The 26,777-nt window shown below is 45.0% G+C and overlaps 4 protein-coding genes and 1 pseudogene across 4 annotated transcripts; 4 read left to right on the top strand and 1 right to left on the bottom strand.

The window, feature by feature from the left end:
- The first annotated feature begins 1,463 nt into the window (after positions 1-1,463).
- On the top strand, positions 1,464-4,704 carry LOC101761759 (annotated as a pseudogene).
- A 4,658-nt stretch (positions 4,705-9,362) lies between these two features.
- On the top strand, positions 9,363-14,946 carry LOC101762707 (EH domain-containing protein 1). Its single transcript, XM_004966226.4, has 16 exons — positions 9,363-9,632; positions 9,733-9,812; positions 9,930-9,998; positions 10,097-10,154; positions 10,244-10,296; positions 10,387-10,429; positions 10,506-10,567; positions 11,091-11,204; positions 11,341-11,443; positions 11,533-11,582; positions 12,774-12,902; positions 12,981-13,232; positions 13,327-13,406; positions 13,626-13,752; positions 13,825-13,968; positions 14,357-14,946. Exons 1-16 carry the CDS (start codon positions 9,548-9,550, stop codon positions 14,540-14,542), a joined length of 1,635 nt encoding a protein of 544 aa, XP_004966283.1. The 5' UTR covers positions 9,363-9,547; the 3' UTR covers positions 14,543-14,946.
- An 840-nt stretch (positions 14,947-15,786) lies between these two features.
- On the top strand, positions 15,787-19,319 carry LOC101763114 (probable glucuronosyltransferase Os06g0687900). Its single transcript, XM_004966227.4, has 3 exons — positions 15,787-16,864; positions 16,981-17,529; positions 18,851-19,319. Exons 1-3 carry the CDS (start codon positions 16,020-16,022, stop codon positions 19,047-19,049), a joined length of 1,593 nt encoding a protein of 530 aa, XP_004966284.1. The 5' UTR covers positions 15,787-16,019; the 3' UTR covers positions 19,050-19,319.
- Positions 19,320-20,794: 1,475 nt separating this feature from the next.
- Positions 20,795-22,532, top strand: LOC101763518 (zingipain-2). Its single transcript, XM_004966228.2, has 4 exons — positions 20,795-21,373; positions 21,500-21,732; positions 21,869-22,009; positions 22,109-22,532. The coding sequence occupies exons 1-4, from the start codon at positions 20,902-20,904 to the stop codon at positions 22,367-22,369; spliced, it is 1,107 nt and encodes a 368-aa protein (XP_004966285.1). The 5' UTR covers positions 20,795-20,901; the 3' UTR covers positions 22,370-22,532.
- Positions 22,533-23,102: 570 nt separating this feature from the next.
- LOC105914252 (probable E3 ubiquitin-protein ligase RHA1A) lies at positions 23,103-23,615 on the bottom strand. Its single transcript, XM_012845333.1, has one exon. It carries the CDS (start codon positions 23,613-23,615, stop codon positions 23,103-23,105), a length of 513 nt encoding a protein of 170 aa, XP_012700787.1.
- Between the last annotated feature and the right edge of the window lie 3,162 nt (positions 23,616-26,777).

The following is a 26,777-nucleotide window of genomic DNA, read 5'->3' as shown; positions in this document are numbered from 1 at the left end:
CCAATATTTGGAGGGGATCTCTGCCTCGCCTTATATTACCGGGGGCAGGGTTATAGGTCGGTTGTTGTACAAGAGTACTAGTCGGATACGACCAGAGAGTCCTACTCTAATTGCTACGAGTAGTTTCCTAATCCTCGACTAGTCCTCGTCCGACACGTAGACCACGTTGTCCTGCACCGTAGTCTCCATGTCTGATACGTCTTAGTGTACAACCCCGTATTGTAGGACTGTCAAGTTTCCTGGTGGGCTCATACGTGTACGGTTGATAGTAGGGTTACGTGTCGGTTGGTTATAAGAATACTAGTCGGATACGACTAGAGGAATTCTACTCTTATTATAATGAGTACTTTCCTAATTCTCGACTAGTTCCCATCTTTCCATATAGAGTACGTCATCCTACGCCATGATCTTCATGTCAGATGCATCTCGGAGTCCAACTCCATATTTAGGAATGTTCAAATCTTCTGATAGGTCAATAGATGCATGCTCGAGTTCAGGAGGTTTCAAATTTCGCAACACGATCGGTGGCGCAAAATAAACTTTACTTTTAAGAAAAATTGGAAGGACACTATTCCAATTTGGTCATTATCCTGAGTTTGGCCAGGCTGCAAACCAAACGCTATTATTTTTGCTCCGTTTTGACACAGTCGGATAGTCCTGGTTTACCATGGCAAATATTTGGCCAGGCTTCTTTTGGTCTAAAATCAAATAGGCCCTACGTGCACGGCTTGCCCATGTACTCTTCGTTCGAATTGAAAAGAAGATCGGCGTCTCGTCCCCGTTGCTTCATCGGAAAAAAAAACGGCATGATTAATTACTCTCTGACTGATCTGATGACACGTGAAGACAACCGGTGGCATATTCACGTGTCATATGCATGACAGTGGTGGCCGAACGTGAAAAACCAATGTTACTGACTGACTGGTCTTTGTGACGCGTCACTAGGCAAAGGGCACGTTGGTCATATCAGGTGCTAAGTAAATGGAACGCGAAATAAAAATCGAAAATAGCGAAAATGACATGTTAATTAATGTGTCAATACTGTAAGAGGTAAATCTGCGAATTCGATCTCGGTGGTGCCGAATTTGCCGTGACTTCGTGAGCATGGGAAAAGAAAAGTCGGTGCATATCAAAGTTTATTTTGTAAGACAAGACACATCCCAGGTTAGAGTCACGCGATACATGAAAACGAGGGCCTGGTCAGTTCCCTAAAATCCCAACTTCGGTACTATGCAAAAAGAAGATTTTCCATCACATCAAATTTGTAGTACATGTATGAAGTAATAAATATAGATGAAATTAAAAAGCTAATTGTACGTTTTGTTGTACTTTGCGAGATGAATCTTTTAAGCCTAATTAGTCAATGTTTGGACAATAATTCATAAATACAAACGAAATACTACAGTTACGTATTTATAGTAAAATATAAATTTTACTGCACCCAATTTGGTAACGCCCGAGCCCAAAGAGCCGGTAGCTCCACAGACTCGAGAGGAGAGACGAGAGCTTCTCCACTCCGAGAACTGATCCCCCTTTCTTTCCCACTCTTTCTAGATCCCCATCCTCCATCCCCCACCCTCAAGGCGAGTAGGGAAGGGAGTACCGAGGCGGATCAGATGCAACAATCAAGGCGGATTCTTCGATTCTGCCGATGCCCTAGCATCGCCTCTGATGCGCCTCGCCGTTGGTCACCAGAGTCTGGGGGACGCAATGTTCCAAGCACGGCGGCGGCGGCGTCAACCCTACCCGATGAACTTCTGGGTCGGCTTTCCCGGTGTGTTCACTTGCCTCTCGTTGCTTCCTACCGAAAATATATTTTTTCCTAATAACGCTTGGGATAAATCTTTCGATCTGGATTATGACCAAAAAATAAATATTATTCGGAGAATGCTTATAAGCTCCAAACGAAGCCCAACGCCGCATGCCCCCGCGCCTACGCTCGCCCGATACACGCTCACACACACAAAAAAAAACGAGCTTGATATATGTTGGGTACTTTTTTAGAATGATAATTGGAAACTAGATTTGCAAATCAATTTCAATTTTGGTATTATTTCGGTAACCCATTTAATCCTGTTCTTTTTTCGAGAGGAGGCTCCAACCCCATTTCCATTCATCAACGGAAATACCAGTAGTTCGACACAGAAGACACAAGGATACCGGTATTTCTTCTCTTGATTTTTGAAAGAGGAAGCCAGGAAGGAAAGGTATTTCCCTTTTAACTTCACACGGCTTACAAACCTAAATAATTATAATTGGAATTGATATTTATTGGAACAAAATATGTTGAATCAGGATCGGAAACTAAAACTAGGGGATGTTTGGCAGGCATGTAGATCCTATTTGTCTCCATAAATTAGAGAATGGCTGCAAAACAGGTGATTTTGGTTTCTACTTCCTGCAAGAAACCAGAACCATTCTAGCCTTTTTCCATTCACTTGACCACCAATGAATCCCACTTCCCCCAGGCATCCACACACACAGTCACTCAGGTCATTGTTATTATTTCAGTTTTGATAAGTAGTAATATATAGTATATCCTTTTGTTCTGTGTGATCTACAGCGTCGCCTATGAACCTTGGAGCATGCAACCCAGTATTGAAGTGTTACGCGAGAAGAAGCTACCTAAGTTGGATGAGCACCTTCATTTCCCTTCTGCTACCACCCAAGTAATGGATAAAGCAGAGATGATGAAGGAGACAGAGGCAGTCAAAGATAACAGTGTCACAGCCACCGATGGTATATGCACTGCGTCAATCCTTAAGAATAGCAGCCACCGTGATGGTGCTATATATAAGGGAAATTGGGAAGAATGTTATCTTATTGATATTGCTGACCGTAAAGAGAGCAAGGGATCCAAATATCTTTCCTGTTCTTATTCATTATTCTTAGGACATTTGCAAACTATGTCATCAATTGATATGTATGGGTTTGTATATGGGCGTTGGATACGCCCATTGGCAAGCTGACAAATATGTGGGGCAAAATCATAGCTATAAACTATAATATTTGTTTCTCTAGTGTACTAACAGTTGTGGTAATATGTAATCTTTGGTGAAGCTTGGTCAGAGAGAGAGGTGCAGTCGGACTGCTTAATTATGTTTTCAATCATAGCATGGATGATCCCGTCATCGTGCAGCAGGTGCACATCTATGCTTCTCTTCAATCATTGCAGAAATGAGATGAAACCTACATACTTCTCAGGTTACAGCCACTCCAATCTCGTTTAAACATAAAAGCTGGGGTACAGTGTTTATTACATGGATAGACAATGGGCATGCTGTAATAATTGTCAATAGAGTTACTCATACAGAACATCCTGATTAACAGAACTGTAAATGTAAAGATAGTGTATTGTCTTTTTTGCGGTAACTGAGCACTATAAATGGAACCGAACATGGTCTGTACATCGGCCTTAAGAAAACAGATAGGGATTGATGACAAACATTGCAAAGTTGGGAGTTACAAACATTCTAGGCAGTGATTGATTGATGACAAACATTCTAGGCAGTGAAGGATCATTTTGAGTTTTACAAAGAAACTTATGTTTGTATGAAAACATAATTTTCTTTTAAGTTTTGTTCCTGAGAGTTTAGAGTTTGTGTTATCATTTATTTAAGATCTATTGGGCATTGGCCATGACTTGTAAAGGAAGTCTTTAGCATTAGAATGCATTATTATTTTGCTATGCAGAGCCACTAAAGAATAATAATTTCACAGGGTTCTCTCATCGAGATGTCTGGCCCTAAGAGGGGCATTCCAATGCTTTCGGATGTTCTAACTGAATTTGACATGAGGATCAATAATGGAGAGAAAGAGGAAGACGACCTCCAGCTGATTGACGGACTAATACACTACGATGAACGCATGTGGTGGTGTCCGTTCACAGCCTATTAGTGGGAATGGTGGCACTGTTGACATGTGTTTAGCACTTGTTAACCTTGCAGTTGAGGCCGCAATACAAGTCGACTTATCACAAGTGCACAGTGCTTTTGGCTTATCTCTCATTTCCTTTGTTTCCATTATGGGGGAAAGTCAAGAAATCCAACTTTTTCATGGCACAGTTGGCAAGTCATGTGGCTTAAAACTGTGCGTGGCTGTCCCAATTGACGCTATGCTCCATTTGAAGTTCAAGGCAGGTGAAAAAGGCTCTGGTAATGAGGTCGTGCACTATTGTTCCTTCAATGCTAAGCTGCATGGATGTGCCAATCGACAGATTAAGCTTCAGCTAGCTTGCATATCGGTGAAAGTGTTTGGTCGCCTCCTTTGTTTTGAATTTATCTTGTATTTCACCGTCTAGTGTTTAGTTGTGTTATTTAATATTCCCTCCGTTCCAAATTACAAGTCATTCTAATTTTCTTGAAGAGTCAAAATATAATCAAATTTATAGAATAAAGTACTAACATTCATGATATTCATGATACCAAATAAGTACTATTAGTTTTTTATTAAATATTTTCATTAAATAAATTATCATAGTATATCTATTCGGTGTCATAAACCTTCGTGATCCTCTCTGTAATTTTGGTCAAACATAAAATGATTTGACTCTCCAAAAAAGTTGGAATGACTTATAATTTGGAACGGAGGGAGTATTGCATTAGATGAACGTGTACTTGATTACATTTTGCACATGTGCTGGAACTGAATGCTGTTAAGCCTGAACCCTATTCCATTGAGCGGTGCTGAGTGTGTCTGTGTGTACATGTTTCAAACTTTGTTGATATGCATCGTCCCATACCCTCTTGTTTATCTGTTTGTCATGTCAATCCGACTTATTTGCATCGAACAACATCGGAATATTAGATGCGGCAACAAGTTTGGTATCAGATTGGCCTTAGGTATCGGCAAAAGTTTAGTGCATACGTTTGCAGAGGTAGAGCTCATGAATATTCCTTGACACACTGGGGCCAGGCCAATCGCTGATAATTGGCTACAATGCCGGCTCCAAATAACGAATAAAGAGTGCCTTTGGTTGGACTTTTGAACCTGATTTTGCTTTTGCAAAAGCCAAAAGCCAACCAAAGGGCAAAAAAATTCTATATGCTTTTGCCCAAAAGCTGCTTTTGGTGTAGTACAAATGCAAAAGCACCATCCCCCTGCTTTGAGGTGCTTTTGGGGTAAAAAATTACCCACCTACCACTCTTTATGAAAGGTAACGGTTCATTTTTTTTTTCCGATCTATTTCTAGCGCAAGTCTTCCGTCAACCGTCCGCCTCCCGTATTCTCCAGCGCCACCCCCGGCGGACCGTCTCCCTTCGAGTCCCGGTCGCTGGCCCTCTAGCCCCGGTCACCGGCTGCCGCCCCAGTCGCCAGTCTGCCTCCTGATCCGGTCGCCGCCCCCGGATCACCCGCCACACCGCGCCCCCGTCCGCCGCACCCGGCCGTCCGCCTCCGGCCTCGTATTTCGTATGTACATGTTCCTGCGGACGCCCGCCCGCCGACGGCTGTCGCATTCTGCGCGTATGCTCTCACGTCCGTCTCGTTGAAGGTGAGTCGCTGGGACTTGGCTCGATTTCATCGATGGTAATAGTTGCTGCCGTGGTAGTAATGATGGCTAGTAGATCAGTAGCAATGATAGGCAGTAATGATGATGAAGTAGCCCCTGCTGCCATCTCGTTGATGGCTAGTAGATCAGCAGCACTTTCTATTTACGATTTGACAGGCAGTAATCATGATGAAGTAGCCCCTGTACTCACCGAATCAAATTGGTAGCTTTCTATTTACGTATTATAGGTCATCTTATCAATGTTAGAACTAGTAGCTTTCTTTTCGTGGAAGGAAAATAGAAACTCCAGGAGTTTACAACCTCAGTTTCATTTTATCTAAGTTGTTTAATATTTTTTAGGGTGGTAGTGACTCAAAATTGTTCACATGCAATTCTTATAATTTATTGAAGTCACAATATCTATCATTAGTCATATGAATTGAATCAAACAATATTTTTGATTGGCTGAAGAATGGGTGATAAGGCGGATTGGGGTGGTGCTTTTTTAAGGCATTTGATTAATGCCTGCAAAGAAGAGATTGAAGCCAGGAATAGGCCGACGGGAATTTTCACTACTACCGGTTGGAAGAATGTTGTTTCAAAGTTTGCAGAAAAATCCGGTGACAGGAGAAAAAATAATAATTGAAGAACAAGTTAGATCTTCTTAAAAAGGAGTATTCAACATTTATGGAGTTCAAGAATTGTGCAACTGGTCTTGGATGGGATGAGGCAAAACAAACTATTGACTGCTCAGACGAATGGTAGGACGAATACCTTGCTGTAAGAACTATGTTGTCATTGTAATTATATTCTTCCCATTCTTCGTTATGGTGTGCCTTATTAAAAATTTTTTTCTAATTGTAGAGATGCAACAATCGTGAGAAAGGAATCAAATGCCACCATGTGAAGTTTCGAAAACAAGGACCCAAGTTCCTTGATGACCTGCATATCTTGTTTGGCAAGGCACATGTAAGTGGGTTTTCTGCATTCTATCCTAGAGATATATCATCCGATGAGGCAAGTGATGAGGATGTGGATGAGGTAGCAAAACCTAAGAAGAAGGATATGACAGTGAACCTAGGAAAAAGGAAACATAAGGGTACCTCCATTGGTGTTGAAGAGAAGGATGAGAAGAGCCCATTCTTTCGTTTGTACAAGACCACTTATTTGAAGATAGAAAATGCTGCAGAGAGGATCTCCACAAGTGTTAAGCATCATCAGCTCCTCCAACCAACCTAGTTCCTACCATTACAGAGACTATGAAGATGGTGAAAGAATGTGGGGTGCAAGAAGGAACTGCTCTAATGCACACAACCGCCTCCCTAATTGTTAAACCTGAATTTAGAGAGCTCTTTAGCTCTCTAGAAACAACTAAAGGAAGGCTCGATTTGATTGAGAGGGAGCTAGAAAAGGAGATGATGAAGCGCCAATGATTTATTTCCATGTTTGTCAGATTATTTTATTGTCATACGTGACAATAATTTCCCTATGTTGAACCATAATTTTTTACCCTATGTTGAACCATAATTTGCTTGGAGATGTGAAACATTATTTATCTATTATTGTGCTATGTTGAGCTTCTTCATTTAGTATTGTCAAGAAAGTTGTTGTATTTAATTATTAATATACTAATGTCTTATGTAGATGGATGATAGATTGGGAGATGTAGCCAAAGGAGGACAAAAAGGACTACTACTGCTAGCTGAACTTGCACAACATGCTGGTGCTATGGGAGAAATGGGAAACTTGTATACTGAGCGGTATTTGCATAAAGCTGAATATAGGGAAACGTCAAAAACTGAAATTCAATGGGTGATGAGGTGTATGTCAAGCCCGAGGTATTTTTATAATATGTTTCGGATGAGCACCGAGATTTTCGATAAACTTCATGACTTGCTAGTCTCTACTTACGGATTGACTTCAACCAACAATGTTTCGTCTACTGAGTCATTGGCAATATTCTTGTGGATCGTCGGAGGACCACAATCCTTTTTACAAGCTGAAAATCGTTTCACATGGTCACTTTGGACAGTTCACATGAAGTTTCACGAAGTGTTGAAGTGTTTGCATAAGTTAGCTAAGGACAATATTAAACCAAGAGATCCCACTTTTTCTACGGAGCATAAAAGGGTGAGAGAGGACCGTTTTTGGCCATACTTTAAAGATGCAATTAGAGCAATAGATGGTTCACATGTTAAAGTGGTAGTGCCAGTGGACGAAGTGGTTAACCACACGTGTCGTCATGGATATACATCTCAGAATGTGCTAGCTATTTATGACTTTGACATGAGGTTCACCTTTGCGGTTGCCGGGTGGCCGGGTTCTGCACATGACACACGTATCCTCAATCATGTATTGGCAAATTTTCCTTCATTCCCCGTGCCTCCTAAAGGTATACTTGGTTCCTTCATCAAATTAGTAATACTTGTATTATTATGTACCTTACTAACTTGGTTTTGTAGGAAAGTATTATCTTGTGGACTCAGGTTACCCAAACCGAATTGGGTATCTTGCGCCTTTCAAAGGAAGCACGTATCATATACCAGAATTTCAGCATCGTTCGGGCCTCCCCAAGGAAAGTACGAGATGTTCAATTTCTTGCATTCATCTCTTCGTAATGTCATTGAAAGATCTTTTGGAGTCTTAAAGCAGAAGTGGCGTATTTTGAAGAGCATGCCAAGTTTCTCACCTCGTACTCAGAAACATATCATTATGGCTTATCTTGCATTGCATAATTTTATTCGTGACAGCAATTTGTGTGATAAGAAGTTCAAAAGATGGGATGATGATGAGGAGTACTTGGTACAACATACATGTGGCACGAGACAAACACAAGGAGATGAGAGTGACGATGTGGAGAATGAGGATACCATGAATACCATTTGTACTAGGATAGTTGATGCTTTGGTTAGTGTGAGAGGAGGACAGTAATGTTGAGGGAGGACAGTAATGTTGAGGCATGACATCATTGTATAGAACTTTTGATGGATATAGTTCTATTTATATGGACCATCACTTTAATGGACGAAAAACATATGAAATTTTTTTTCTTTCTAAAATAATTATTTACATACGAATTAATGAACACATTACTTTATTACAAGCAATTTGCATATAAACACACCCACAGATCTTTTAGGGGCATTACAGGTATTTCGTACATAGTCTACAGTTTTACAGCTGCTCTGACCAAAGGGTCATCTACTTTTCCCACAATTGCTTTCTCACAGCTGCTTTTTCACAGCCCACAACCTACTGTAGCTTTTTCAAAAGAGGAGGGGGGGGGGGGAATCAACGCTTTCACAACGTCGTGCAAGTGCGGATGCAGAAATGCCTCGACCACTTTCTGCAAGAAAGAAAATTAAAGATACGCTCTGACTGAAAGGGTTGCTGGAGAGAGATGGCATATTTAGGGGCCGCTTGGAACTTTTGCCCGCTTGCTTTGCCTCGACTCGCAGGCAAGGTTAGCCTTGCCAGCCGAGGAGAGCCGAATTGCCTTGCTTGCTCGAGTGAGGAAAAAACCTTGAAAGCATAAGTAACGAGGAGACCAGCAAAAAATCCAAACGCTGCTAACCTTGCTGGACCAGGCGAGGCGAGCGCGGGCAAGCGAAATCACCTTAGTCCATCCAAACAGGTGCTCAGCTTAGAAAAAATCTGCAGTCTCACCTCATCACAGAATACTACTACTCCCTTGCTAGTGTCAAGCAGTCAAACTGACATCCGGGCTAATCGGTCCTCGAAGAATAATAATCCACGTAGGATCCGGTCCGCTCCCGCTTATCCCACCGGCCATCGCGCGCGCCACGAGCTGACACGGCCGCGTCAACGCTCAGCGTGTTGGGCAGCAGAGCACGAGCAGCCAGCCAACCTCGCTCGCGTGGGTTCCAGCCAAACTCCACGGCCGCACGGAGAGCACCCCGTCGAGCTCAAGTAAAAGCCCATTTGAAAACGCTGCTCTGTTTCCACACAGTGCGGCCACGTCGTAGGGTTTTGCTTCCCCCGGCGGTAAAGCGGAGGAGGCGGGGGCGGAGGGGCGCGGCGACCGACCGCCGCCCGGCCATGGAGATCGGGCAGTACCCCGCGAGCGGCTGCTCCAAGGAGCACCAGAAGATCTACCAGGAGTGGTTCGCGCTCGCGGACTCAGGTCTGATCCCCCCGCCCCTGCTCTCCTCCCCTTCGATCCCCAATCCCTCTTCCACTGTTGCTCGCCTGGATGCGGTGTGGTGTAATCGACGGTGTTGCAGATGGGGATGGCCGCATCACGGGCCCCGACGCCATCAAGTTCTTCGGCATGTCCAAGCTCTCCCGCCCCGACCTCAAGCAGGTGCGGGCTGTCGCTGTTATTTCTGCCCCCTTCCTGTCCTGTTTTGTATTGCTAGCAGAGCTATTGATTTTTACCCCCCTCATGTGCCATTTTTGTCGAACTGTGTTTTGATTCAAGGTCTGGGCTATCGCGGACTCCAGGCGGCAGGGGTACCTGGGTTTCCCCGAATTCGTCGCGGCAATGCAGGTTTGCCTTTTCTATTCGATGCTCTTGTTGTGCTCTCTGCTTCTACCAGGTGATTTGAGTCACTGTTCACCAGTAATTGGCTTGTTGTCAATTGGCAGCTAGTCTCTTTGGCGCAAGCGGGGAATGAGATCACTCAGGATAGCCTTAAGCGCGATGGTTGTTGCTAGCCTCCAAATTAAGCCTATTTTGATAGCATATGTTTATTTATTTATTTACTCTAAACAGTTTAAGGTTATATCTGACAGATTTGAGCAGTTTGAATCCACCTGTGATGGAAGGTTTGGATGCTCTACTCGCGGTAATGTATTAAGTCCTTACAATCATTTCTTTATCACTGTTGTGCTTTATCCCAACATAGTATAGTAATACGGTAATAATTTGTTTTCAGAAATCTAAGCATGTGGTGAAGCGGGTTGATCCGGAAATGGATGGTAAGTAATGCACCTCTTTAATAGGAAATTCCTGCTTGCGAGAAATCTATGTCACAAAACTTTTATATCCATGCAGGATTTCCTCAGGAACAATCACCTTTAACAAACAAATGGTTCAGCTCAAAGTCATCAAAGAAGGTAATACTCATGTTATCTTCAGAATTTTAATGTGACTTCTGTAGGCTCCTAGGATATTAGCTCTCGTGAATAAAGATTGCATTCCGTCCATTTACTGAACCAGCAAAAAATGAAGTTGTGAAGAAAATACTAGTACAACTATGGTAGTGACTAGTGAGGGCATATGATGATATTTTCATTGGTTGTCCTTTCAAGCTAACAAAGGGAAAATGCAACAAGTGTTTAGTCAATTAGCTTGTGTAGTTATCATCTGTAACAAAGGGAAAAGCTTATGATATCTGGTTCACTTCTGTGGCCACCTGCCTATTTATTTTAACCATATCTTGGATGCAATATGATACATGTAGATTGGCTAAACAGAAGCCCACAGTCCAGCAAGATGTTTGTAAGAAAGCATAGCTAATTGTGTTTCTATTGTAAAATATTAAGCAATGCCAATGCAGATCTGTTTGTTCAAATATTTGCCCAACATAAACAATTGCTGTCAGCTGATATTTTCTTTGATGGTGTTATATATGAACAGATACCGCTGACAGCTGTTACTTCTGTCATTGATGGCTTGAAAAAATTATATATCGAAAAGCTGAAGCCTTTGGAAGTTACATACAAATTCAATGATTTTGTTTCCCCTTTGCTGGTACGTACTTGTATTATCAGTTTCTCAATACTGTACAAACCAGACTATGTCATTATTATCGCTGTTTTCTTGCCATTTTTTTTCAAAGCAAGTCCTTTTCGTGCAGAATAATGTCAATTCTATTTTTTTTTTGCAGACGAGTAGTGATTTTGATGCAAAGCCAATGGTTATGCTCTTAGGTCAATATTCTACTGGTAAAACAACTTTTATCAAGCATCTGCTAAGAACAAGCTATCCAGGTTTTTATATCTACCGGATTTATCTTCTATAGTTTCCCAGATTTGTTTAAGTAACATGTCGTCTGACACTTTATCTTCTATATTTTCAGGTGCCCATATTGGACCAGAGCCAACAACGGACAGATTTGTTGTTGTCATGGTAAACTGAGCTAGACTTAGGATCTCTTTGTAGGTATAATAGGTGCATTAGGAGTTCAACTTCTGATTATGATTTGTGGAAGTCTATTAGAAAAGAAAAGTGGAGCATTAATCTTGCATTTTGATATGAACATGATGCCTCTTATTTCTTAATTCAATTATGATAGAGTCATCACATGCTTAAGCTTGTGCTGGTCTAGAGTTGATGAATTACCGATTTGAAGCAGTCCCAACTTTTTCTCAAAACTTTGGATAGGAAATTTACATCTTTTAGTTATCTGTGGGATTCCTCCTAAGATGATGGCTTCACAGATCATATAATCACATAGTCGATAGCAAATGGCAAAGACAGCTTTTCTAGATGTAACTCGTAAAATTCTCAAGAGTGTGCAAAGAGTTTTTACATATTAAATGCTGATCTAGACTCTCTGTTTGGTAGAAATATTGAAAAAAAACTTAGCGCTAGTGTTCATGCCATAATTTTCTTAGGTGCTATGGGGAGCAATATTGTCGGTCTGCAAATTTATTGGGTGTTTCTTTCTATTACTAACAAAAATTAAAATACTTCCATTGATGCATTACTAGTTCATTTCTATAAGATGCTTGGATCTGAATGTTTGTGATTCGTGAAAATACTCTCAATTATCTAGTTTATGCTGTTGTGTGGTGATTAGCAGCCTTTACCTTTTTTCTGTAATTTTTCTCTGAAATTATCAGCTGCAGTTATATCATTAGGCATGGTATCTATGATTGTTTCTGATTTCTTAGGGTTTGTTGGGAATGTTAGCTAATATAAAAGAAACATTATAAGGGATGCAAGTCTCGATTGTTTTGGGTCATTGGGTCGACCCAAAACTCATCTAATTGAATTAATCCGGATTTCAAAGCAAGGGAAGCAAGATAAAAATGAACTAACTAATGGCTCATTACTACACGTTTGTGTCACCACTTGCTTCCCTAGTATTATACAGACATCACCAATCAATATTAAGTTTAAGCTCATCATATATTTTATGCAAATTCTTGCTTGTGGAGCTTGTAATAGATGCTAAGCACCTATTTCAACACACTCTTCGACCACTTTTAGTTTATTTATCTTATTCTAATGCTATTGCAGTTAACTTAGCATGTGTTTTTGTACCTATACTTCCCCTCTTTTGTTGCTCCAGTTAACTTGTGTATGCTTTGCCAGTCAGGATCTGACGAAAGGACTATTCCTGGGAATACTATTGCTGTTCAAGCCGACATGCCTTTTAGTGGTCTTACAACATTTGGGACTGCATTTTTATCCAAGTTTGAGTGCTCTCAGATGCGACATCCAGTAAGATTTAATTTTGTTGCATGTGAAAGCCTAAATGGCATGTAATCTGGAAACTGATACCAAACATTTACCTTGAAGCTGCTAGAGCATATCACATTTGTCGACACACCTGGTGTTCTTTCTGGTGAGAAGCAACGCACACAACGTAGCTATGATTTCACTGGTGTGACATCATGGTTTGCTGCGAAGTGTGATCTTATTCTTCTTCTGTTTGATCCTCATAAGCTTGATATCAGTGATGAGTTCAAACGTGTCATCGGATCTTTACGTGGGCATGATGATAAAATACGTGTAGTTTTGAACAAAGCTGATCAAGTAGACACTCAACAGGTAGCATCCGTGGTTGTTTTGTGTCTTACTCGTGATATTGCATTTTGCTTTGTTTTGCTCCACATATTTATCATTTTTTCTTATTGACATGCAGCTTATGAGAGTTTATGGTGCATTGATGTGGTCTCTTGGCAAAGTATTGAATACACCTGAGGTTTCACGTGTTTATATTGGGTAACTTCTGATACATTGATCTTTGTTGTGAGCTCTTTGATAGTTTATAGCAGATTACATTAGACTTCCAAACTGTAGGTTCACAATTACTACTAGACTCTAGAAGTTCCATTGATGTATTTCATTTACCATAGTTTATCAGAATCTTGTTCTGGTAGTGACCTTGGATCATTCAAACACATGCAAATCATTCAAAGTGACTTCCAAGTTTACCTGTAGGTCATTCAATGACAAACCAGTAAATGAATCAGCTGTTGGTCCACTTGGAAAGGAACTATTTGAGAGAGAGCAAGATGATCTCCTTTCTGATCTCAAAGATATCCCCAAGAAAGCATGTGATCGTCGGGTAAGTTCTTTTTTGCATGTGCTTTTTCAGTCCTGAGTTTTCACATATTAATAGCACTATTCTGCTTTTCAGATCAATGAATTTGTTAAACGTGCTAGAGCTGCTAAGATCCATGCTTATATAATTGGCCATCTAAAGAAGGAGATGCCTACAATGATGGGCAAAGCAAAAGCCCAACAACGACTCATAGACAATTTGCAGGATGAGTTTGCAAAGGTATGTATTTTGGGGTTGTTAACTTCTCTTGTCGATCTAGGACCATTGTAGATTAATAAGTCTCGGATGATCTTGCTTATGTTAGGATGGAAGCTTTTTGGCTATCAGATGTCCTCTTACCACACGTTTTTTTGGTGGCTTATCTGCGTATCTTAGCCTCATGCTATGTTGTTCCGCCTAACCAGCTTGCACCTTAAATTTCAGTTATTTTACTAGTTTTAGTAAGAGCTGATTGCGTTTTGTGGATGCTGTGAATTTTGGCCCTTCCTGCTTAATTTCAGCTACGGTTGTTTCTCTTTTCCTTTTCTGGATGCCATGTGAAGCATTCACTTAAATCTCCCTTCTATGTAATTTTCATGCTCTGAACAACAACTGTCTGGTGGAACAGGTGCAACGGGAATACCATCTTCCGGCAGGGGATTTCCCTTATGTGGAGCACTTCAAAGAGGTCTTGAGCGGGTATAGCTTCGACAAGTTTGAGAAAGTCAAGCCCAAGATGATACAGGCGGTGGATGATATGCTTGGATATGACATTCCAGAACTTCTCAAGAACTTCAGGAATCCCTACGAGTGAACCCATACAGGCAGTTCAAAGATGACTTTTGTCTGCACCATAATGAGGGACTGAGCATGGGGGCACAGATTGCTGCTGCCTCCCGTAGCGCTGGAATTGTCAGGCAACGTGAATCATCCGGTCAAGGTCATGTGGGGCGTTATTTGCCATTCATTGTTGTAATGCATAAGAATCGGAGAGCCATTGCTCAAGCTTTCACGGAACATGTGGTCATGTAAAATCGACTAAATAGTGATCTTTAGTGTTATACAGCTGCACTCATTGTTTCTCCCAATGAGTATTTATTCCTTTTTTTGGGAACAACTGGAATAACGCAGTTCTCTCGAAGTGTCAATTATCAGTGCGTGAAGAATCTTGGACCAGCGTGGGGCGTTGCCCTGGTCATGGCTCCTTGTTTTGTTGTATGTGAATGCGACTGTTGATTGATGTCTTGTATGTTGTGGCACTGCAAAATCTATATCTGCCAAAACTTCCGTGATATCATTTCACCCGAAATCCATCTTGGAAAGGCGATCCTATGAGAATTTTAGTCTTTCTGATATTGGAAAACACTATTGTTTTTCTCATATAATAGAGCCTTGGAAACGAAAAGAAATAGCATTCACTTGAACAAGGAAAAGATGCTTGCAAACCTTCTAAATGTGGAGAAGTACCTACGTGTCGGTCACCAAGGCGTCAACCAATTCGCGTGGGGCCGTGATCGCGCAGGATTATTCAGCTAAATTTCTTTGAAATTTGAAGTCTTCCTCTTCTGAAAATAAAAGGCGCATGAACCGACGCTAGCTCGTAAGTCAAACGCAGCTGGCACAAACCGAGAGCACCCGCCGACGCGGCCGGCAGCAGCTGCCTCTCAATCATTGAAAACGTGTAGAAACACACGAAACCACTACCAAAACTCCCAAAAGAAAACGTAAAGAAACAAACGACACGCCGTCACCGAACGCGGAAGAAATCAAGAAATCCCCCTGCGACCCGCGGCCTGGTCCAGTCCAACCCTCTCCCCTCTCCCCTGCCGCCGACCCCGTCCGCGCCCCGCGGATTCGCCATCCCGCCCCCACCTCGTCACCAAACTCCCCCAACCCGACCCCCCCGTCCACGCGCACCCGCACCGCACGGCGCACGCACCTGCGCCCTTTGGCTTCTTCACGGCTCCATCTCGCCCCTGCCGGCCTGCGCCCCGTCCCCGTCGGGCACCAACCCAACCCAACGCGCGCTCACCTCGCTTCCCCTCCCCTCCTCTCCTCTCCTTTTCCTCTGCCCACCAATTGATAGCCCACCTCACCTCCCCTCCGCACCCGCTGTTTCGTGCACCGCACTTCACCCCCCACCTACCTCTCTCTCCCCTTCTCAAAAACTATCCACCTCCACCCCTCACCCGCCGACGAGCTCGATCGATCGACCGACGGATTCGGTTCCGGTCGGAGCTCGGAGGAGGGGCCGGGGGGAGCCCAGATCCGGGCACCGGTAGCCGGCGGCGATGATGAAGTCGCTGCTGCCGCAGAGCCAGCTGCGGCGGTCGTCGGCGGCGGCCGCGCGGTCGGCTGGGGGCGGCGGCGCCGCGGGGGGAGGAGACGGGGCCGCGGGGGCCGACGGCGGCGGCGCCGGGTCCCGGGCGCCCGCGTCGTCCACCTTCTGGTTCCTGCTCCACACGTTCTGCTGCCTCCTCTCGCTCTACCTCGGCTTCCGCTTCTCCCGGCTCCTCTTCTTCCTGCTCTTCTCCACCACCGCGCTCTACCACGCCACCACCTCTTCCTCCTCCGCGGCGGTCCTGCGCGCCACCACCACCACGACAACCACGACGACGACGACCACCACCACCACCAACACCTTCACGCTCTCCTTCGCCGCCGCGAACCCTCCCCCGTCCAACCCCGCCAACCGCACCGCGCTGGAGGCGGCCGCGGCGGCGGAGGGGAACCCGCAGAGCCATGTGGTGGTGGGGCGGCACGGGATTCGGATCCGGCCGTGGCCGCACCCCGACCCCGTCGAGGTGATGCGGGCGCACCGAATCATGGAGCGCGTGCAGGAGGAGCAGCGCCGCTGGTACGGCGTCAAGGAGCCCAGGCAGGTGCTCGTCGTCACCCCGACCTACTCCCGCGCGTTCCAGGCGCTCCACCTCACCGGCCTCCTCCACTCCCTCCGCAACGTGCCATACCCGCTCACCTGGATCGTCGTCGAGGCAGGCGGCACCACCAACGCCACGGCGTCCCTACTTGCGCGCTCCGGCCTCACCTTCGTCCACATCCCCTTCCCTGACCGCATGCCCCATGACTGGGCGGACCGCCATGCCACTGAGAACCGGATGCGCCTCCATGCCCTACGGTATGTCTGGTTTCCTACTTCCTCATACATAGCTAGTAGTACTAGTAGTTTTGTTTCGCTGGCCTGTCTTATTAATAGAGAGAAGTGGCAAATGAAGTGCTGGTTTGCTTGTGTAGGGTGATTCGGGAGAGGAAGATGGATGGCGTAGTTGTATTTGCGGATGACAGCAATGTCCATAGCATGGAGCTGTTCGATGAGGTGCAGAAGGTCCAGTGGATGGGCGCCGTGTCCGTTGGAATCCTTGCACACACTGGAGCGGCAGAACAACCACGCCTCAGCGAGGAGGACAAGCAGAATATGCCTCTTCCAGTCCAGGGCCCAGCTTGTAACTCCTCTGGGCATCTCGCTGGATGGCACACATTCAACTCATTGCCGTTTTCTGGGAAGACTGCCACAGTGGTTGGCGAGGCAGCCCCTGTTCTGCCCAGGGGTTTAGAGTGGGCTGGCTTTGTGTTGAACTCGAGAATGCTGTGGAAGGAGGCAGAGGGCAAGCCTGACTGGGTGAAGGATCTTGATGCTGTGGGTGAGAATGGAGAGGAGATTGAGAACCCACTTACTCTGTTGAATGATCCGTCCTCTGTTGAGCCACTAGGAAACTGTGGGAAGAAGGTCCTACTGTGGTGGCTTCGTGTTGAAGCACGGGCTGATAGCAAGTTTCCTCAGGGGTGAGTTTTTTTTTTTCAATACTCCCGTTATATTTTCCTACCTTTTTATTACCCAGCTATGTTAATGAGAAAGACTAATGTTCTGTCAACATCCGACACTCCAAACATCAGGTGAAAAGCAGTCCAAATCATAAAAACTCCTTTTAACTTTATTATGTTAGTTAGGCCTTAGCAGAATTCTTAGCTAGGTGCCCAGGCTCAAAATCTCCAACGAACTGTATGACAACTGGACATAAGCCGACTGTCTAATAGCTACTCAGCAACTGAAATTTTAGCCCTGTTTGGCAGCTCCACACGGACCACGCTATATTTGGAGTTTGTATGCTATGATAAATTGGCTTAATATCTAGTCTTATTCTAAATTGGAAAGAAAATGAGACACCCAACACTGTGTACACCAAGCTCTAGCTCCACAAGTTCCTACTAAACAGGCCCTTTGTTATGAATTAAATTTTTGTATGGGTTTTATCGTGTCAAATGTGATTGGTTGATTGCATTGAGATAAAGTATGTCACTGATCACTGCTTTACAAGTCTCTAATACCTCAAGTAAAACAGTTTGTGTCCTGTCACTAAGCCAGTCTAGTTATAGAGCTCCATGCTGGTCTAGGATGCTTTCTATGCTTGCCTACATACTACCATGTTTTGTATTTCCAATTCAGATATGTTTTTGTTATTATAGACTGATGAGGCCTCCCCCAAGTTGCTTAGCACTCTAAAAGGTTTTGTTGTTGATGATTATAAACTGCTGCACTCGTAAATTATATGTTTCCAAGTGCTCGAAAATATGGCTAGGTTGCACCAAGTTTGACCAATTAGCATGTGTGTCTGGCAAGTGTTAGACAATCGCTGCTTATTTCATGCCTACTAAGAGTGTAAGATTACATGTTATTGAAATGATTGGCCTGTTTCACTGACATGGTGCCACATGGCTAAAGTGCAATGGAGAAATTTCAATGTATCATTGTTAACATTTTATATGTTTTGTTTGGCATGATTGTAGCATCTAAGCCAATTCCAGGTCCTTGTTGGTCCAAAAAAAAGTGAAAAAACAAATACCAGGTTCCTAGAAAAAGTGCCTTTGAAAACCATGTGCAATAAGTAGCTTCTTCTGGTACCTTGACAAGGAAATGGTCTTGTAAGGAAAACAGCTAATTTACTGAAACCTTCAAAGAGTGAAAATATTGCTTCCGTTAGCCAAGATACTGGATTGTTTAGAGTGTATGGCTACTGTTAGCTGTTTGCTCGTGTGTCTCTTTAATTTTTCTGCACAATGGCTGTCCTTTTCTTCCTTTTCCACAACTAAATGTGTTCTTTGGCAGGTGGGTGATAGAGCCACCTTTGGACATCGTTGTTCCTGCAAAACGCACTCCGTGGCCTGAAACCACCAATGAGCTTCCATCCGAGTTGTTGAATGACAAGAAAGACCAGGAGGACAGGCGGTTGTCAAGAGCCAACAAATCATCTCGGCCCCGAAGCACCACAAAACGGAAGGGTGACCTTCAAGGACAAGAGAACTGATGAGAATTGTACTGGCCTTGTAATGTATATCTCTTACACCTGCAAAACACAGTAGGAAGCATATATCTGGTTAATCTGGTGGTGGTTGCGTTCATTTTTCTGATGTTTTTTGCTCATGTGGCAATGGTCCATACTTCTGTAGAATGGGCACTTTTTCAGTAGTTGTATCTGTTGTGTTGTAATATACAACTGCATTGGAAACTGAGATGGGGGCTGAATTATGGAAAATCGTCTATGCTTCTGAAGAAAGGATTCAAACTCTTGCATGCTCGAGTATGAAATTGTTTGATAGTATCGATTCATGGCGTCTACTCAAATGCCCAGATTTTTGGGTGCCTGTTTTGATACCGGATATGGTTAAGAAAATTGTATGCAAGTTAATGGTTCATTTGGTACATGACTATGAAAACAGTATTCACGGGCTGGTGGCTGGTGTCATCTGCCATGGTGTGCACATGAATGCTCTCTGAAAAGAGTTTTTTATTTACTTAATACCAGGGGTTCTTGGACCAGATTCATGTGTATTGAGATAAGCATGGATTGGATGAATCAAATCCCTTCGTATTGGAGGGAGGTTGGTTTATTTATTTTTCTCCAAGGAATCCATCACGTATCGAGGCAAGCCGTGATCGCTGTTCTGGAGGCTCGGAGCAAGCATACTGCAGGCTGGAGCAAAGCGATCGTTTTGTCAGGTCACTTCTGTTGGTTGTTGCCGCATCTCTATCTCCCGTGGACTTTGCTTAGCCATTTGGCCATCGTTCCAAGCGTCGGAGATCGGGTAACCAGAAGATGCCGCACCAACACATTGGCGGATCCGTAGCGCGGCAAGTACTCGGCTCGGATCGAATACTCCGAGCGACTGAACGGAAGCGGTGTAGCGCCCCCCAGAACCAGATCACAGCACCAACTCGATTCGTTTCACCAGCGATGTTGCGCGAGCGCGATCATTTCCGCGAAGCCAGCCTCGCGCCACGGCCCCAAACGCCACGAAGCCGCGTGCGTCGTGCACTCGTGGCCCCCGAAAAAAGCACCAGCTGAACGGCAGGATCGCGCGTCTCCCCACGGTTCTTCACCGATAGCGCGCCCTCGGCGGCTTCGTGGCTGCACGCGCGTGCACGGCTACACCCTCCGGCGCACACAGCTCGCCTAAAGGGCAGCTGCGTGCACGCCAGGGCACCCGACCAATCTGGATCGCTCGTTGCGTCTCGTGGAGTAGAATAACAGAGCATGCTCAACTTGGGGGCAAACCGCCGGCCTCGAGGTGTTACTGTGTACACAGCTCGTCTCTTGGTTGGTTCGTCCAAATCCGGGTACCAAAGCACCCATCATTAGGGGGACTGATGCATTCACCCAGCAATCGCAAACATGGGTCACTCTAGATGTTGACGCTGGCGTCCAACGGGCAACGTGGACACCAGATTCATAATTTGGAACGCTGGTGGATGCGGGACTCTAATTTTTTGACTGCCGCTGGCCCGTCGCTGATTGTAATGTAAATAAAGTGTTTGGTCGATGGATAATCATGTTAACACCTTGACACAGCTCGTTTCAAAGAAAAAAAGTCCCTTGACACAGCTGAACCAAAAATTAACACCTTGCCATCGCGGCAGCCCTCTGTTTGAGACAGGCATCAATGGACGGAGTTTGCAGAATAAAGTTGGTGGTGGGCCTGGCGGCCCAGTTTCGTTGCCTCCGGTCTCTATAAAATTGATCAGCTCGTTTCACAGGCTAAGCCATCACTGCACTGAGAGACGCATCAATTCAGAGATACTTTTCTCTTCCCGCTCGCCTGTCAACTCTCGCCGATCCAGCGAGCTTGAGGTCAATCCAAACCAGTAGTCCAGGGATCGCCATGCGTTCACCACGCTCCGCTGCGCCGGCCGCGGCGCTGCTCGCGCTCACGGTGGCACTGTCCGCGTCCGTCGCCATCGCCGTCGCGGCGCCGCTGGAGCGGGCGGACGAGGAGGTGCGGCGGCTCTACGAGGCGTGGAGGTCGGAGCACGTCCGGCCGCGCTGCAACTGCGACCGGGCCCGCGAGGAGGACCGGCTGCGGCTGGAGGTGTTCCGCGCCAACCTCCGCTACATCGACGCGCACAACGCGGAGGCGGACGCGGGGCTCCACACCTTCCGCCTCGGCCTCACCCCCTTCGCCGACCTCACCCTGGAGGAGTTCATCCGCCGCGCCCTCGGCTTCCGCAACGCCACGGCGGCACCCCGGGCCCCGAGCACCCGCTACCTGCCCCGCGCCGGCGACGACCTCCCCGACGCCGTCGACTGGCGCCTGCAGGGCGCCGTCACCGAGGTCAAGAACCAACAGCAATGCGGTCAGTACACACACAAACTCCATATATATGCTGCATGTTCTCGTTAATTACTTCTCGGCGAGCTAGTTAGTTCTTCGGTAGGAATTTGCAGTGGTGATCTCTGAGCTATGTGAGAGATGCACGCAGGTGGGTGCTGGGCGTTCTCGGCGGTGGCAGCCATGGAGGGGATCAACAAGATCGTGACTGGCAACCTCGTGTCGCTCTCGGAGCAGGAGTTGATTGACTGCGACAGCCAGGACAGCGGCTGCAATGGCGGAGACATGGGCAATGCTTTCCAGTTCGTGATCAACAATGGTGGGATCGACACCGAGGCCGACTACCCCTTCATCGGAACTGACGCGACTTGTGATGCCATCAGGGTCGGTAACTCGGTTACTCTCACAAATTCGTGCACAAGATTGCAGTTTAATTGTATATGCAAAGATAAATGCAGCACGTATTTGTGTTTCGACGGTGAATTGGTGATGGAGATTTGCATTCGGCTCAAAAATGCAGGAAAACAAAAAGGTCGTGTCCATAGATTCATACGAGATGGTGCCACCCAACAATGAGAAGGCGTTGCAGAAGGCGGTGGCGAACCAGCCCGTTAGTGTCGCCATTAACGCAGCCAGCCCTGCATTCCAGCACTATATCTCGGTAAGCATTTGGACGAAGGAGAAGGATCGAGCACAAATTAAAGCTGCAGTTCTTTGTTCTGATGAACTGTTCTTTCCGATCATCATCGTGTTCATACAGGGCATCTTCAACGGGATATGTGGGCTGAAGCTGGACCACGGCGTGACGGCGGTGGGCTACGGCAGCGAGGACGGCGAGGACTTCTGGATCGTGAAGAACTCGTGGGGCCCCGGGTGGGGTGAGGCCGGCTACATCCGCATGGCGCGCAACGTGTTCTTGCCCATGGGCAAGTGCGGCATCGCCATGGACGCGTCGTACCCGGTGAAGAATGGCCCCAACCCGACGGCCAAGGCTGGGATTGTTAAGATGGCTCTTGCCTAGGCAGGCTGCTGACCTAGCACTTTAAAGTTGCTCGTTTACAAGTTTGTTATTGTGAGTTGTGATGCATGATGGATCTCATTAACTTTTACTCCTATGCAACACCGAAAATAAACTATTAGTAAAGTTATGTAATAAATAAATTCATTTTGATGGAAAACTGTGATGAGTCTACATATGCATCTGTATTTTTTTCATCTATCATATGTTACATTCGTTACCTCTCTGGTAAAGTGGTAAGGGTGCGAACGTCGGACGCAAATGTATTTTTTTCATCTATTATATGTGTGCTTTTCAAATTTTCTTTCTTTGATGCAACATGGGCAACCTCGCTGCTGACCGTTAGAACTCATTGCCGATCATCGATGTCCTCAGGTGATCCTGATGTCACCTTTATTGGTTTGGTTGATACTCCATGCACAGTGCAATACATTCTAAGCGAATTGCGCTTGATCGTATCATCAGATGCACATGCATATGTTGCTGAATTTTTGGAGCTTGAAGGAGAGATAATGCCGTGACAAATCATCCTGATTAATAATAAATACTATCATTGATCTGTTTCATCACCCACCCTAAAAAAAATGTCTCGCAACATACAGCCATTGATTTCCAGTTGTCCTAGCTTGACAGGATTACAAGCAAGATGCTCCTTTCCTCTCCTCTGTCCTCTTGTGGCTGGGTAGAAATTCTCTCGTAGGCAGGCATGCTCGTGTCATGATCGACCACCAGGCGTTTAGATGAATCTGATCCTTCTCCTCAAAATCCTCCTTTCGTCGACGCCCTCCACCTCCCAGCCACCGGTGTCCGCCCAGTCCTCCTCCTCGTCCTCGAGCGTGGGATTAGTGGCGGGCAGCCAGCGCCGACAGAGAGGGCAGACGGGGTTGCGGCAGAGCCACTCGGAGATGCAGTGGTGGTGGAAGGCGTGGGCCCAAGCAGGCATCGCCCTAAGCGTCTCCTCCGCGCGGAAGCCGCGCAGGCAAATGACGCACTCCTCCTCCTCCCCCGACGCATCAGAGCGTTCCGCCGCTGCCACCTCCTGCAGTTCCAGCGCTAGGTCGTCGTCGTCACTGGTACCAGCGCCGCGAGCGCGCTTCCTGTCGTGATCGGCGGCTGGCGCCGACAGGTTGTCGAGAAAATCCGGGTCGAACAAGCTGTCGAAGGGAGGGCGAAGCACGAACGGCACGAACATCACTGGCACGGAACCGGCGGAAGTCATTATCGTTGTCACGGCGCCGGCGGAAGACATGGCCGTCTGCTCAAGCTCGATAGGAATTAGGAAGGGAAAGGGAATGGAACCAAGATCGATCCATGTGTCGATTTGGTTTACTTTTGTGGGGGATTCGATCCGATTCCGATCTGAAGGCTGCAGAGGCGTAGCCGCGTAGGATGGAGGGATCGAATCGGAGACGATCGATCCGATTCCGATCATTGAGTGGATCGAATGGTGTTCTCCGTGAGAGCAGCCAATGCTGCACAATAGTTGGGCCGCAAGCCCGCAACAACAGCCTTTTCGTCAGAATGGCCTAGTTTGATAGGGTTACTTTTTTTCCTTAACACAAAAGGCCCGCCCATCTATGCAGCGAGTTGAAAAGGTAACACGAAGGGCCCATCATCCATGCAGCAACTTGAAAAGAGATGACGCCAGTCAGATCCGGGCCACCCGGCAGCAATGCCCATTGGTGCTCTAAGACATCATGATTTTGCCAGACACTTACACACTTATTCTACGTTGGCGCTGTAACAAATTGATTCAGCCCATTGGTCTTAGGCTTTGGCTTGCGAAATGGGTCACTAACATTTTTTTCGGCCCGGTGTAATTCATAGTTCGTCTTTTTTTTATAAAGGTAGTTAAGTCTTTTTAGTATGCACTTGTTCGTGTTCCATTTCAAGTATAGATTGTATCTTTTAGTAGACTTCCTATTTGCCATATGATCGATTTTTGTATTTTATCTACTATCTGTAAACATTTCTATATGGGATCTAAACCTCAGCATTCGGAAAACAACTTACTACACGGTAGTATTGTTCATAAGGAAGCAATTGAATAAGATAGCAAATTGTATTTACATTAATAATTACAACTTCTGCTCCTGACACATGTGGTGCAAAATTGCCTACACTAGTCTGACACATAATTACAAAATTGTCTGGTTTATTAAGTATCAAACGGTACTCAGGTACTCAAGAAAACAAGCAAAAAAGACTACACTTCTGACTAGACACAACTGCTGCTAACTAATCGGAACATTCCTTTTTAATTATTTTCTTTATGGAGAAAGGGAGGCTAACATGAAAATGATTTACCATGAAAGAAACAAAGAGTCCATCCTGCTTTAAATATGAAACATGTATTCTACCAACATCATAGATTTGTGACTTATATTGAAATAATTATGCTCTAGTATATATAACAGTACCCATCTATATTCTAGGTAAATATCTTTTTTCTATAAGTATGTAAATATCTTTTCTCTAGAAGCATATTTAAAGGTATTAAGATTTATATGTGTCAGCATCAAGGGAACCAGGGTCCCTAGATAATGTGCCGGACAAACGAGCGTCAACGCCTTAAGTTACACAACAAAAGACTAAGGACGAAGATGACCCATGGGTCCTCGAGAACGCGCATTGGTCTCGGGCTCTGGCTTGCGAAATGGGCCACTAACGTTTTTTTCGGCCTGGTGTAGTTCATAGTTCGTCTTTTTTTTTTATAAAGGTAGTTAAGTCTTTTTAGTATGCACTTGTTCATGTTCCATTTCAAGTACAGATTGCATATTTTTAGTAGACTCCTATTCTTTCCCCCGATCCTGCTACGAAAAAAGACATTCATTTCTTAAAATATCCCATATATGTAGGGGGAAACCGATATATGGAATCACGCTCTGTAGGATTTGAACCTCATTTCGATTTGTTCGAGGGGATAAAAAAAAAGAGGAAGAGTGGCCTTGAGTTTCTCGCCCCTTTGCCTTAGGCTTGATTTTACCAAAGATGATGAAAACGTAAACTCACAACCATTTATGCGCTGGAGAGACCGTTTTGTCTTTTGTGCTGAAGCAATTTATAAAGCACAACTCAGGAGAAATACAGTCAGGCGGCGCTAATTTAAATTAATAAAAGAATAAGGAAACACACCTTAAAGTTCATAGAACGAAAAGAAGTTTTTTGGAGTGGAAACCGCCGCGGTTAAGAAATTGCAACCAGTTTTTTATTTTTTTCTCTTGTTCCGAGAAAAAATAAATGGGGCGATTCAGGTGAGATCCCAGGAGGATAGATGGGGCGATTCAGGTGAGATCCCAGGGATTCGCAAACAAAAAGGGGAATTCGTGGTTTGATCCTATTCATGGGGATTCCGTAAATATCCCATTCCAAAAATCGAAACAATCGGGACTTTTCAGAGATTGGCTGCAGTTACTAATTCATGATCTTGAATAAAAAAAGAGGGAATTTGAAATTGCATTTTTGGAATTTGCAATAATGCGATGGGCGAACGACGGGAATTGAACTGTGAATAGCCATCGACTACCCGGAAAGGGTAGAAGAATGGGATCCGCTCTTGCAATTGGGTCGTTGCGATTACGGGTTGGCTGTTTACTTCCACTGTGGGTAACGTGTTTGGTTTCAAAGCAATGTCCGTCTGGCCCAGGAAACCTTTGCACGCCTCCGTTACCTTTTGGGAGGCCTACGCCCCATCGTCCACAGATAATCAAACTATCATATGCCCTGGAAGTAATATGAGGGCAAGCAGGCCTATATTTCTTGGTTTCAATATTTCCCATACAATGGGTCCCTTTTCCCAAAATTTTCTGTTTTTGTCTCTAGCATGACCACTTGAGAAAATGTGGAGGATTATTGGTGTTGACTCCCTATTTGTCATATGATCGATTTTTGTATTTTATCTACTATCTGCAAACATTTCTATATGTGATCTTAACCCCAGCATTCGGCAAACAACTTACTATACAATAGTATTGTTCATAAGGAAGCAATTGAATAAGATAGCAAATCGTATTTACATTAATAATTACAACTTCAGCTCACATGTGGTGCAAAATTGCCTACACTAGTCTGACACATAATTACAAAATTGCCTGCTTTATTAAGTATCAAACGGTACTCAGGAAAACAAGCAAAAAAGACTGCTGCTAACTGAAAATGCAGCTGCTGGCTGTCCTGAAATGGACGGCCACACCAGCGATCTGTCCGGCTTCCTGTGTTCTTGAGCTTAATCACAACCGAATAACAGTCAGCCTCCAGTATCACTGGAGTATCAGGCCACTGTGCTGCTAAATTGGTAACTTCTATAGGCAAGCTGCAGCTTCAGAACAAAATTCGCCAAGCAGTTAACAAAGGATATGGCCTGTATGATCCCGAATAATAAGGCCTAAAGCAGCAGACCCTAGTTGAAAGC

This window comes from Setaria italica, chromosome IV (assembly GCF_000263155.2).
Source record: "Setaria italica strain Yugu1 chromosome IV, Setaria_italica_v2.0, whole genome shotgun sequence".
NCBI lineage: Eukaryota > Viridiplantae > Streptophyta > Magnoliopsida > Poales > Poaceae > Setaria > Setaria italica.
The sequence above is the reverse complement of the archived record's forward strand: the minus strand, read 5'-3'. Positions and strand labels throughout refer to the sequence as shown.

What these genes read in the sequence shown, in the direction of transcription:
- LOC105914252 (XM_012845333.1), bottom strand. Translation starts at nt 23,615, where the DNA reads ATGTCTTCCGCCGGCGCCGTGACAACGATAATGACTTCCGCCGGTTCC.
- LOC101763518 (XM_004966228.2), top strand. Translation starts at nt 20,902, where the DNA reads ATGCGTTCACCACGCTCCGCTGCGCCGGCCGCGGCGCTGCTCGCGCTC. An exon ending in CGACTTGTGATGCCATCAGG is followed by an intron (nt 21,733 to 21,868) that starts GTCGGTAACTCG and finishes TCAAAAATGCAG; the next exon opens with GAAAACAAAAAGGTCGTGTC. An exon ending in CATTCCAGCACTATATCTCG is followed by an intron (nt 22,010 to 22,108) that starts GTAAGCATTTGG and finishes GTGTTCATACAG; the next exon opens with GGCATCTTCAACGGGATATG.
- LOC101762707 (XM_004966226.4), top strand. Translation starts at nt 9,548, where the DNA reads ATGGAGATCGGGCAGTACCCCGCGAGCGGCTGCTCCAAGGAGCACCAG. An exon ending in GCTCTCAGATGCGACATCCA is followed by an intron (nt 12,903 to 12,980) that starts GTAAGATTTAAT and finishes TTTACCTTGAAG; the next exon opens with CTGCTAGAGCATATCACATT. An exon ending in AGAAAGCATGTGATCGTCGG is followed by an intron (nt 13,753 to 13,824) that starts GTAAGTTCTTTT and finishes TCTGCTTTTCAG; the next exon opens with ATCAATGAATTTGTTAAACG.
- LOC101763114 (XM_004966227.4), top strand. Translation starts at nt 16,020, where the DNA reads ATGATGAAGTCGCTGCTGCCGCAGAGCCAGCTGCGGCGGTCGTCGGCG. An exon ending in ATGCGCCTCCATGCCCTACG is followed by an intron (nt 16,865 to 16,980) that starts GTATGTCTGGTT and finishes TTGCTTGTGTAG; the next exon opens with GGTGATTCGGGAGAGGAAGA. An exon ending in GATAGCAAGTTTCCTCAGGG is followed by an intron (nt 17,530 to 18,850) that starts GTGAGTTTTTTT and finishes GTTCTTTGGCAG; the next exon opens with GTGGGTGATAGAGCCACCTT.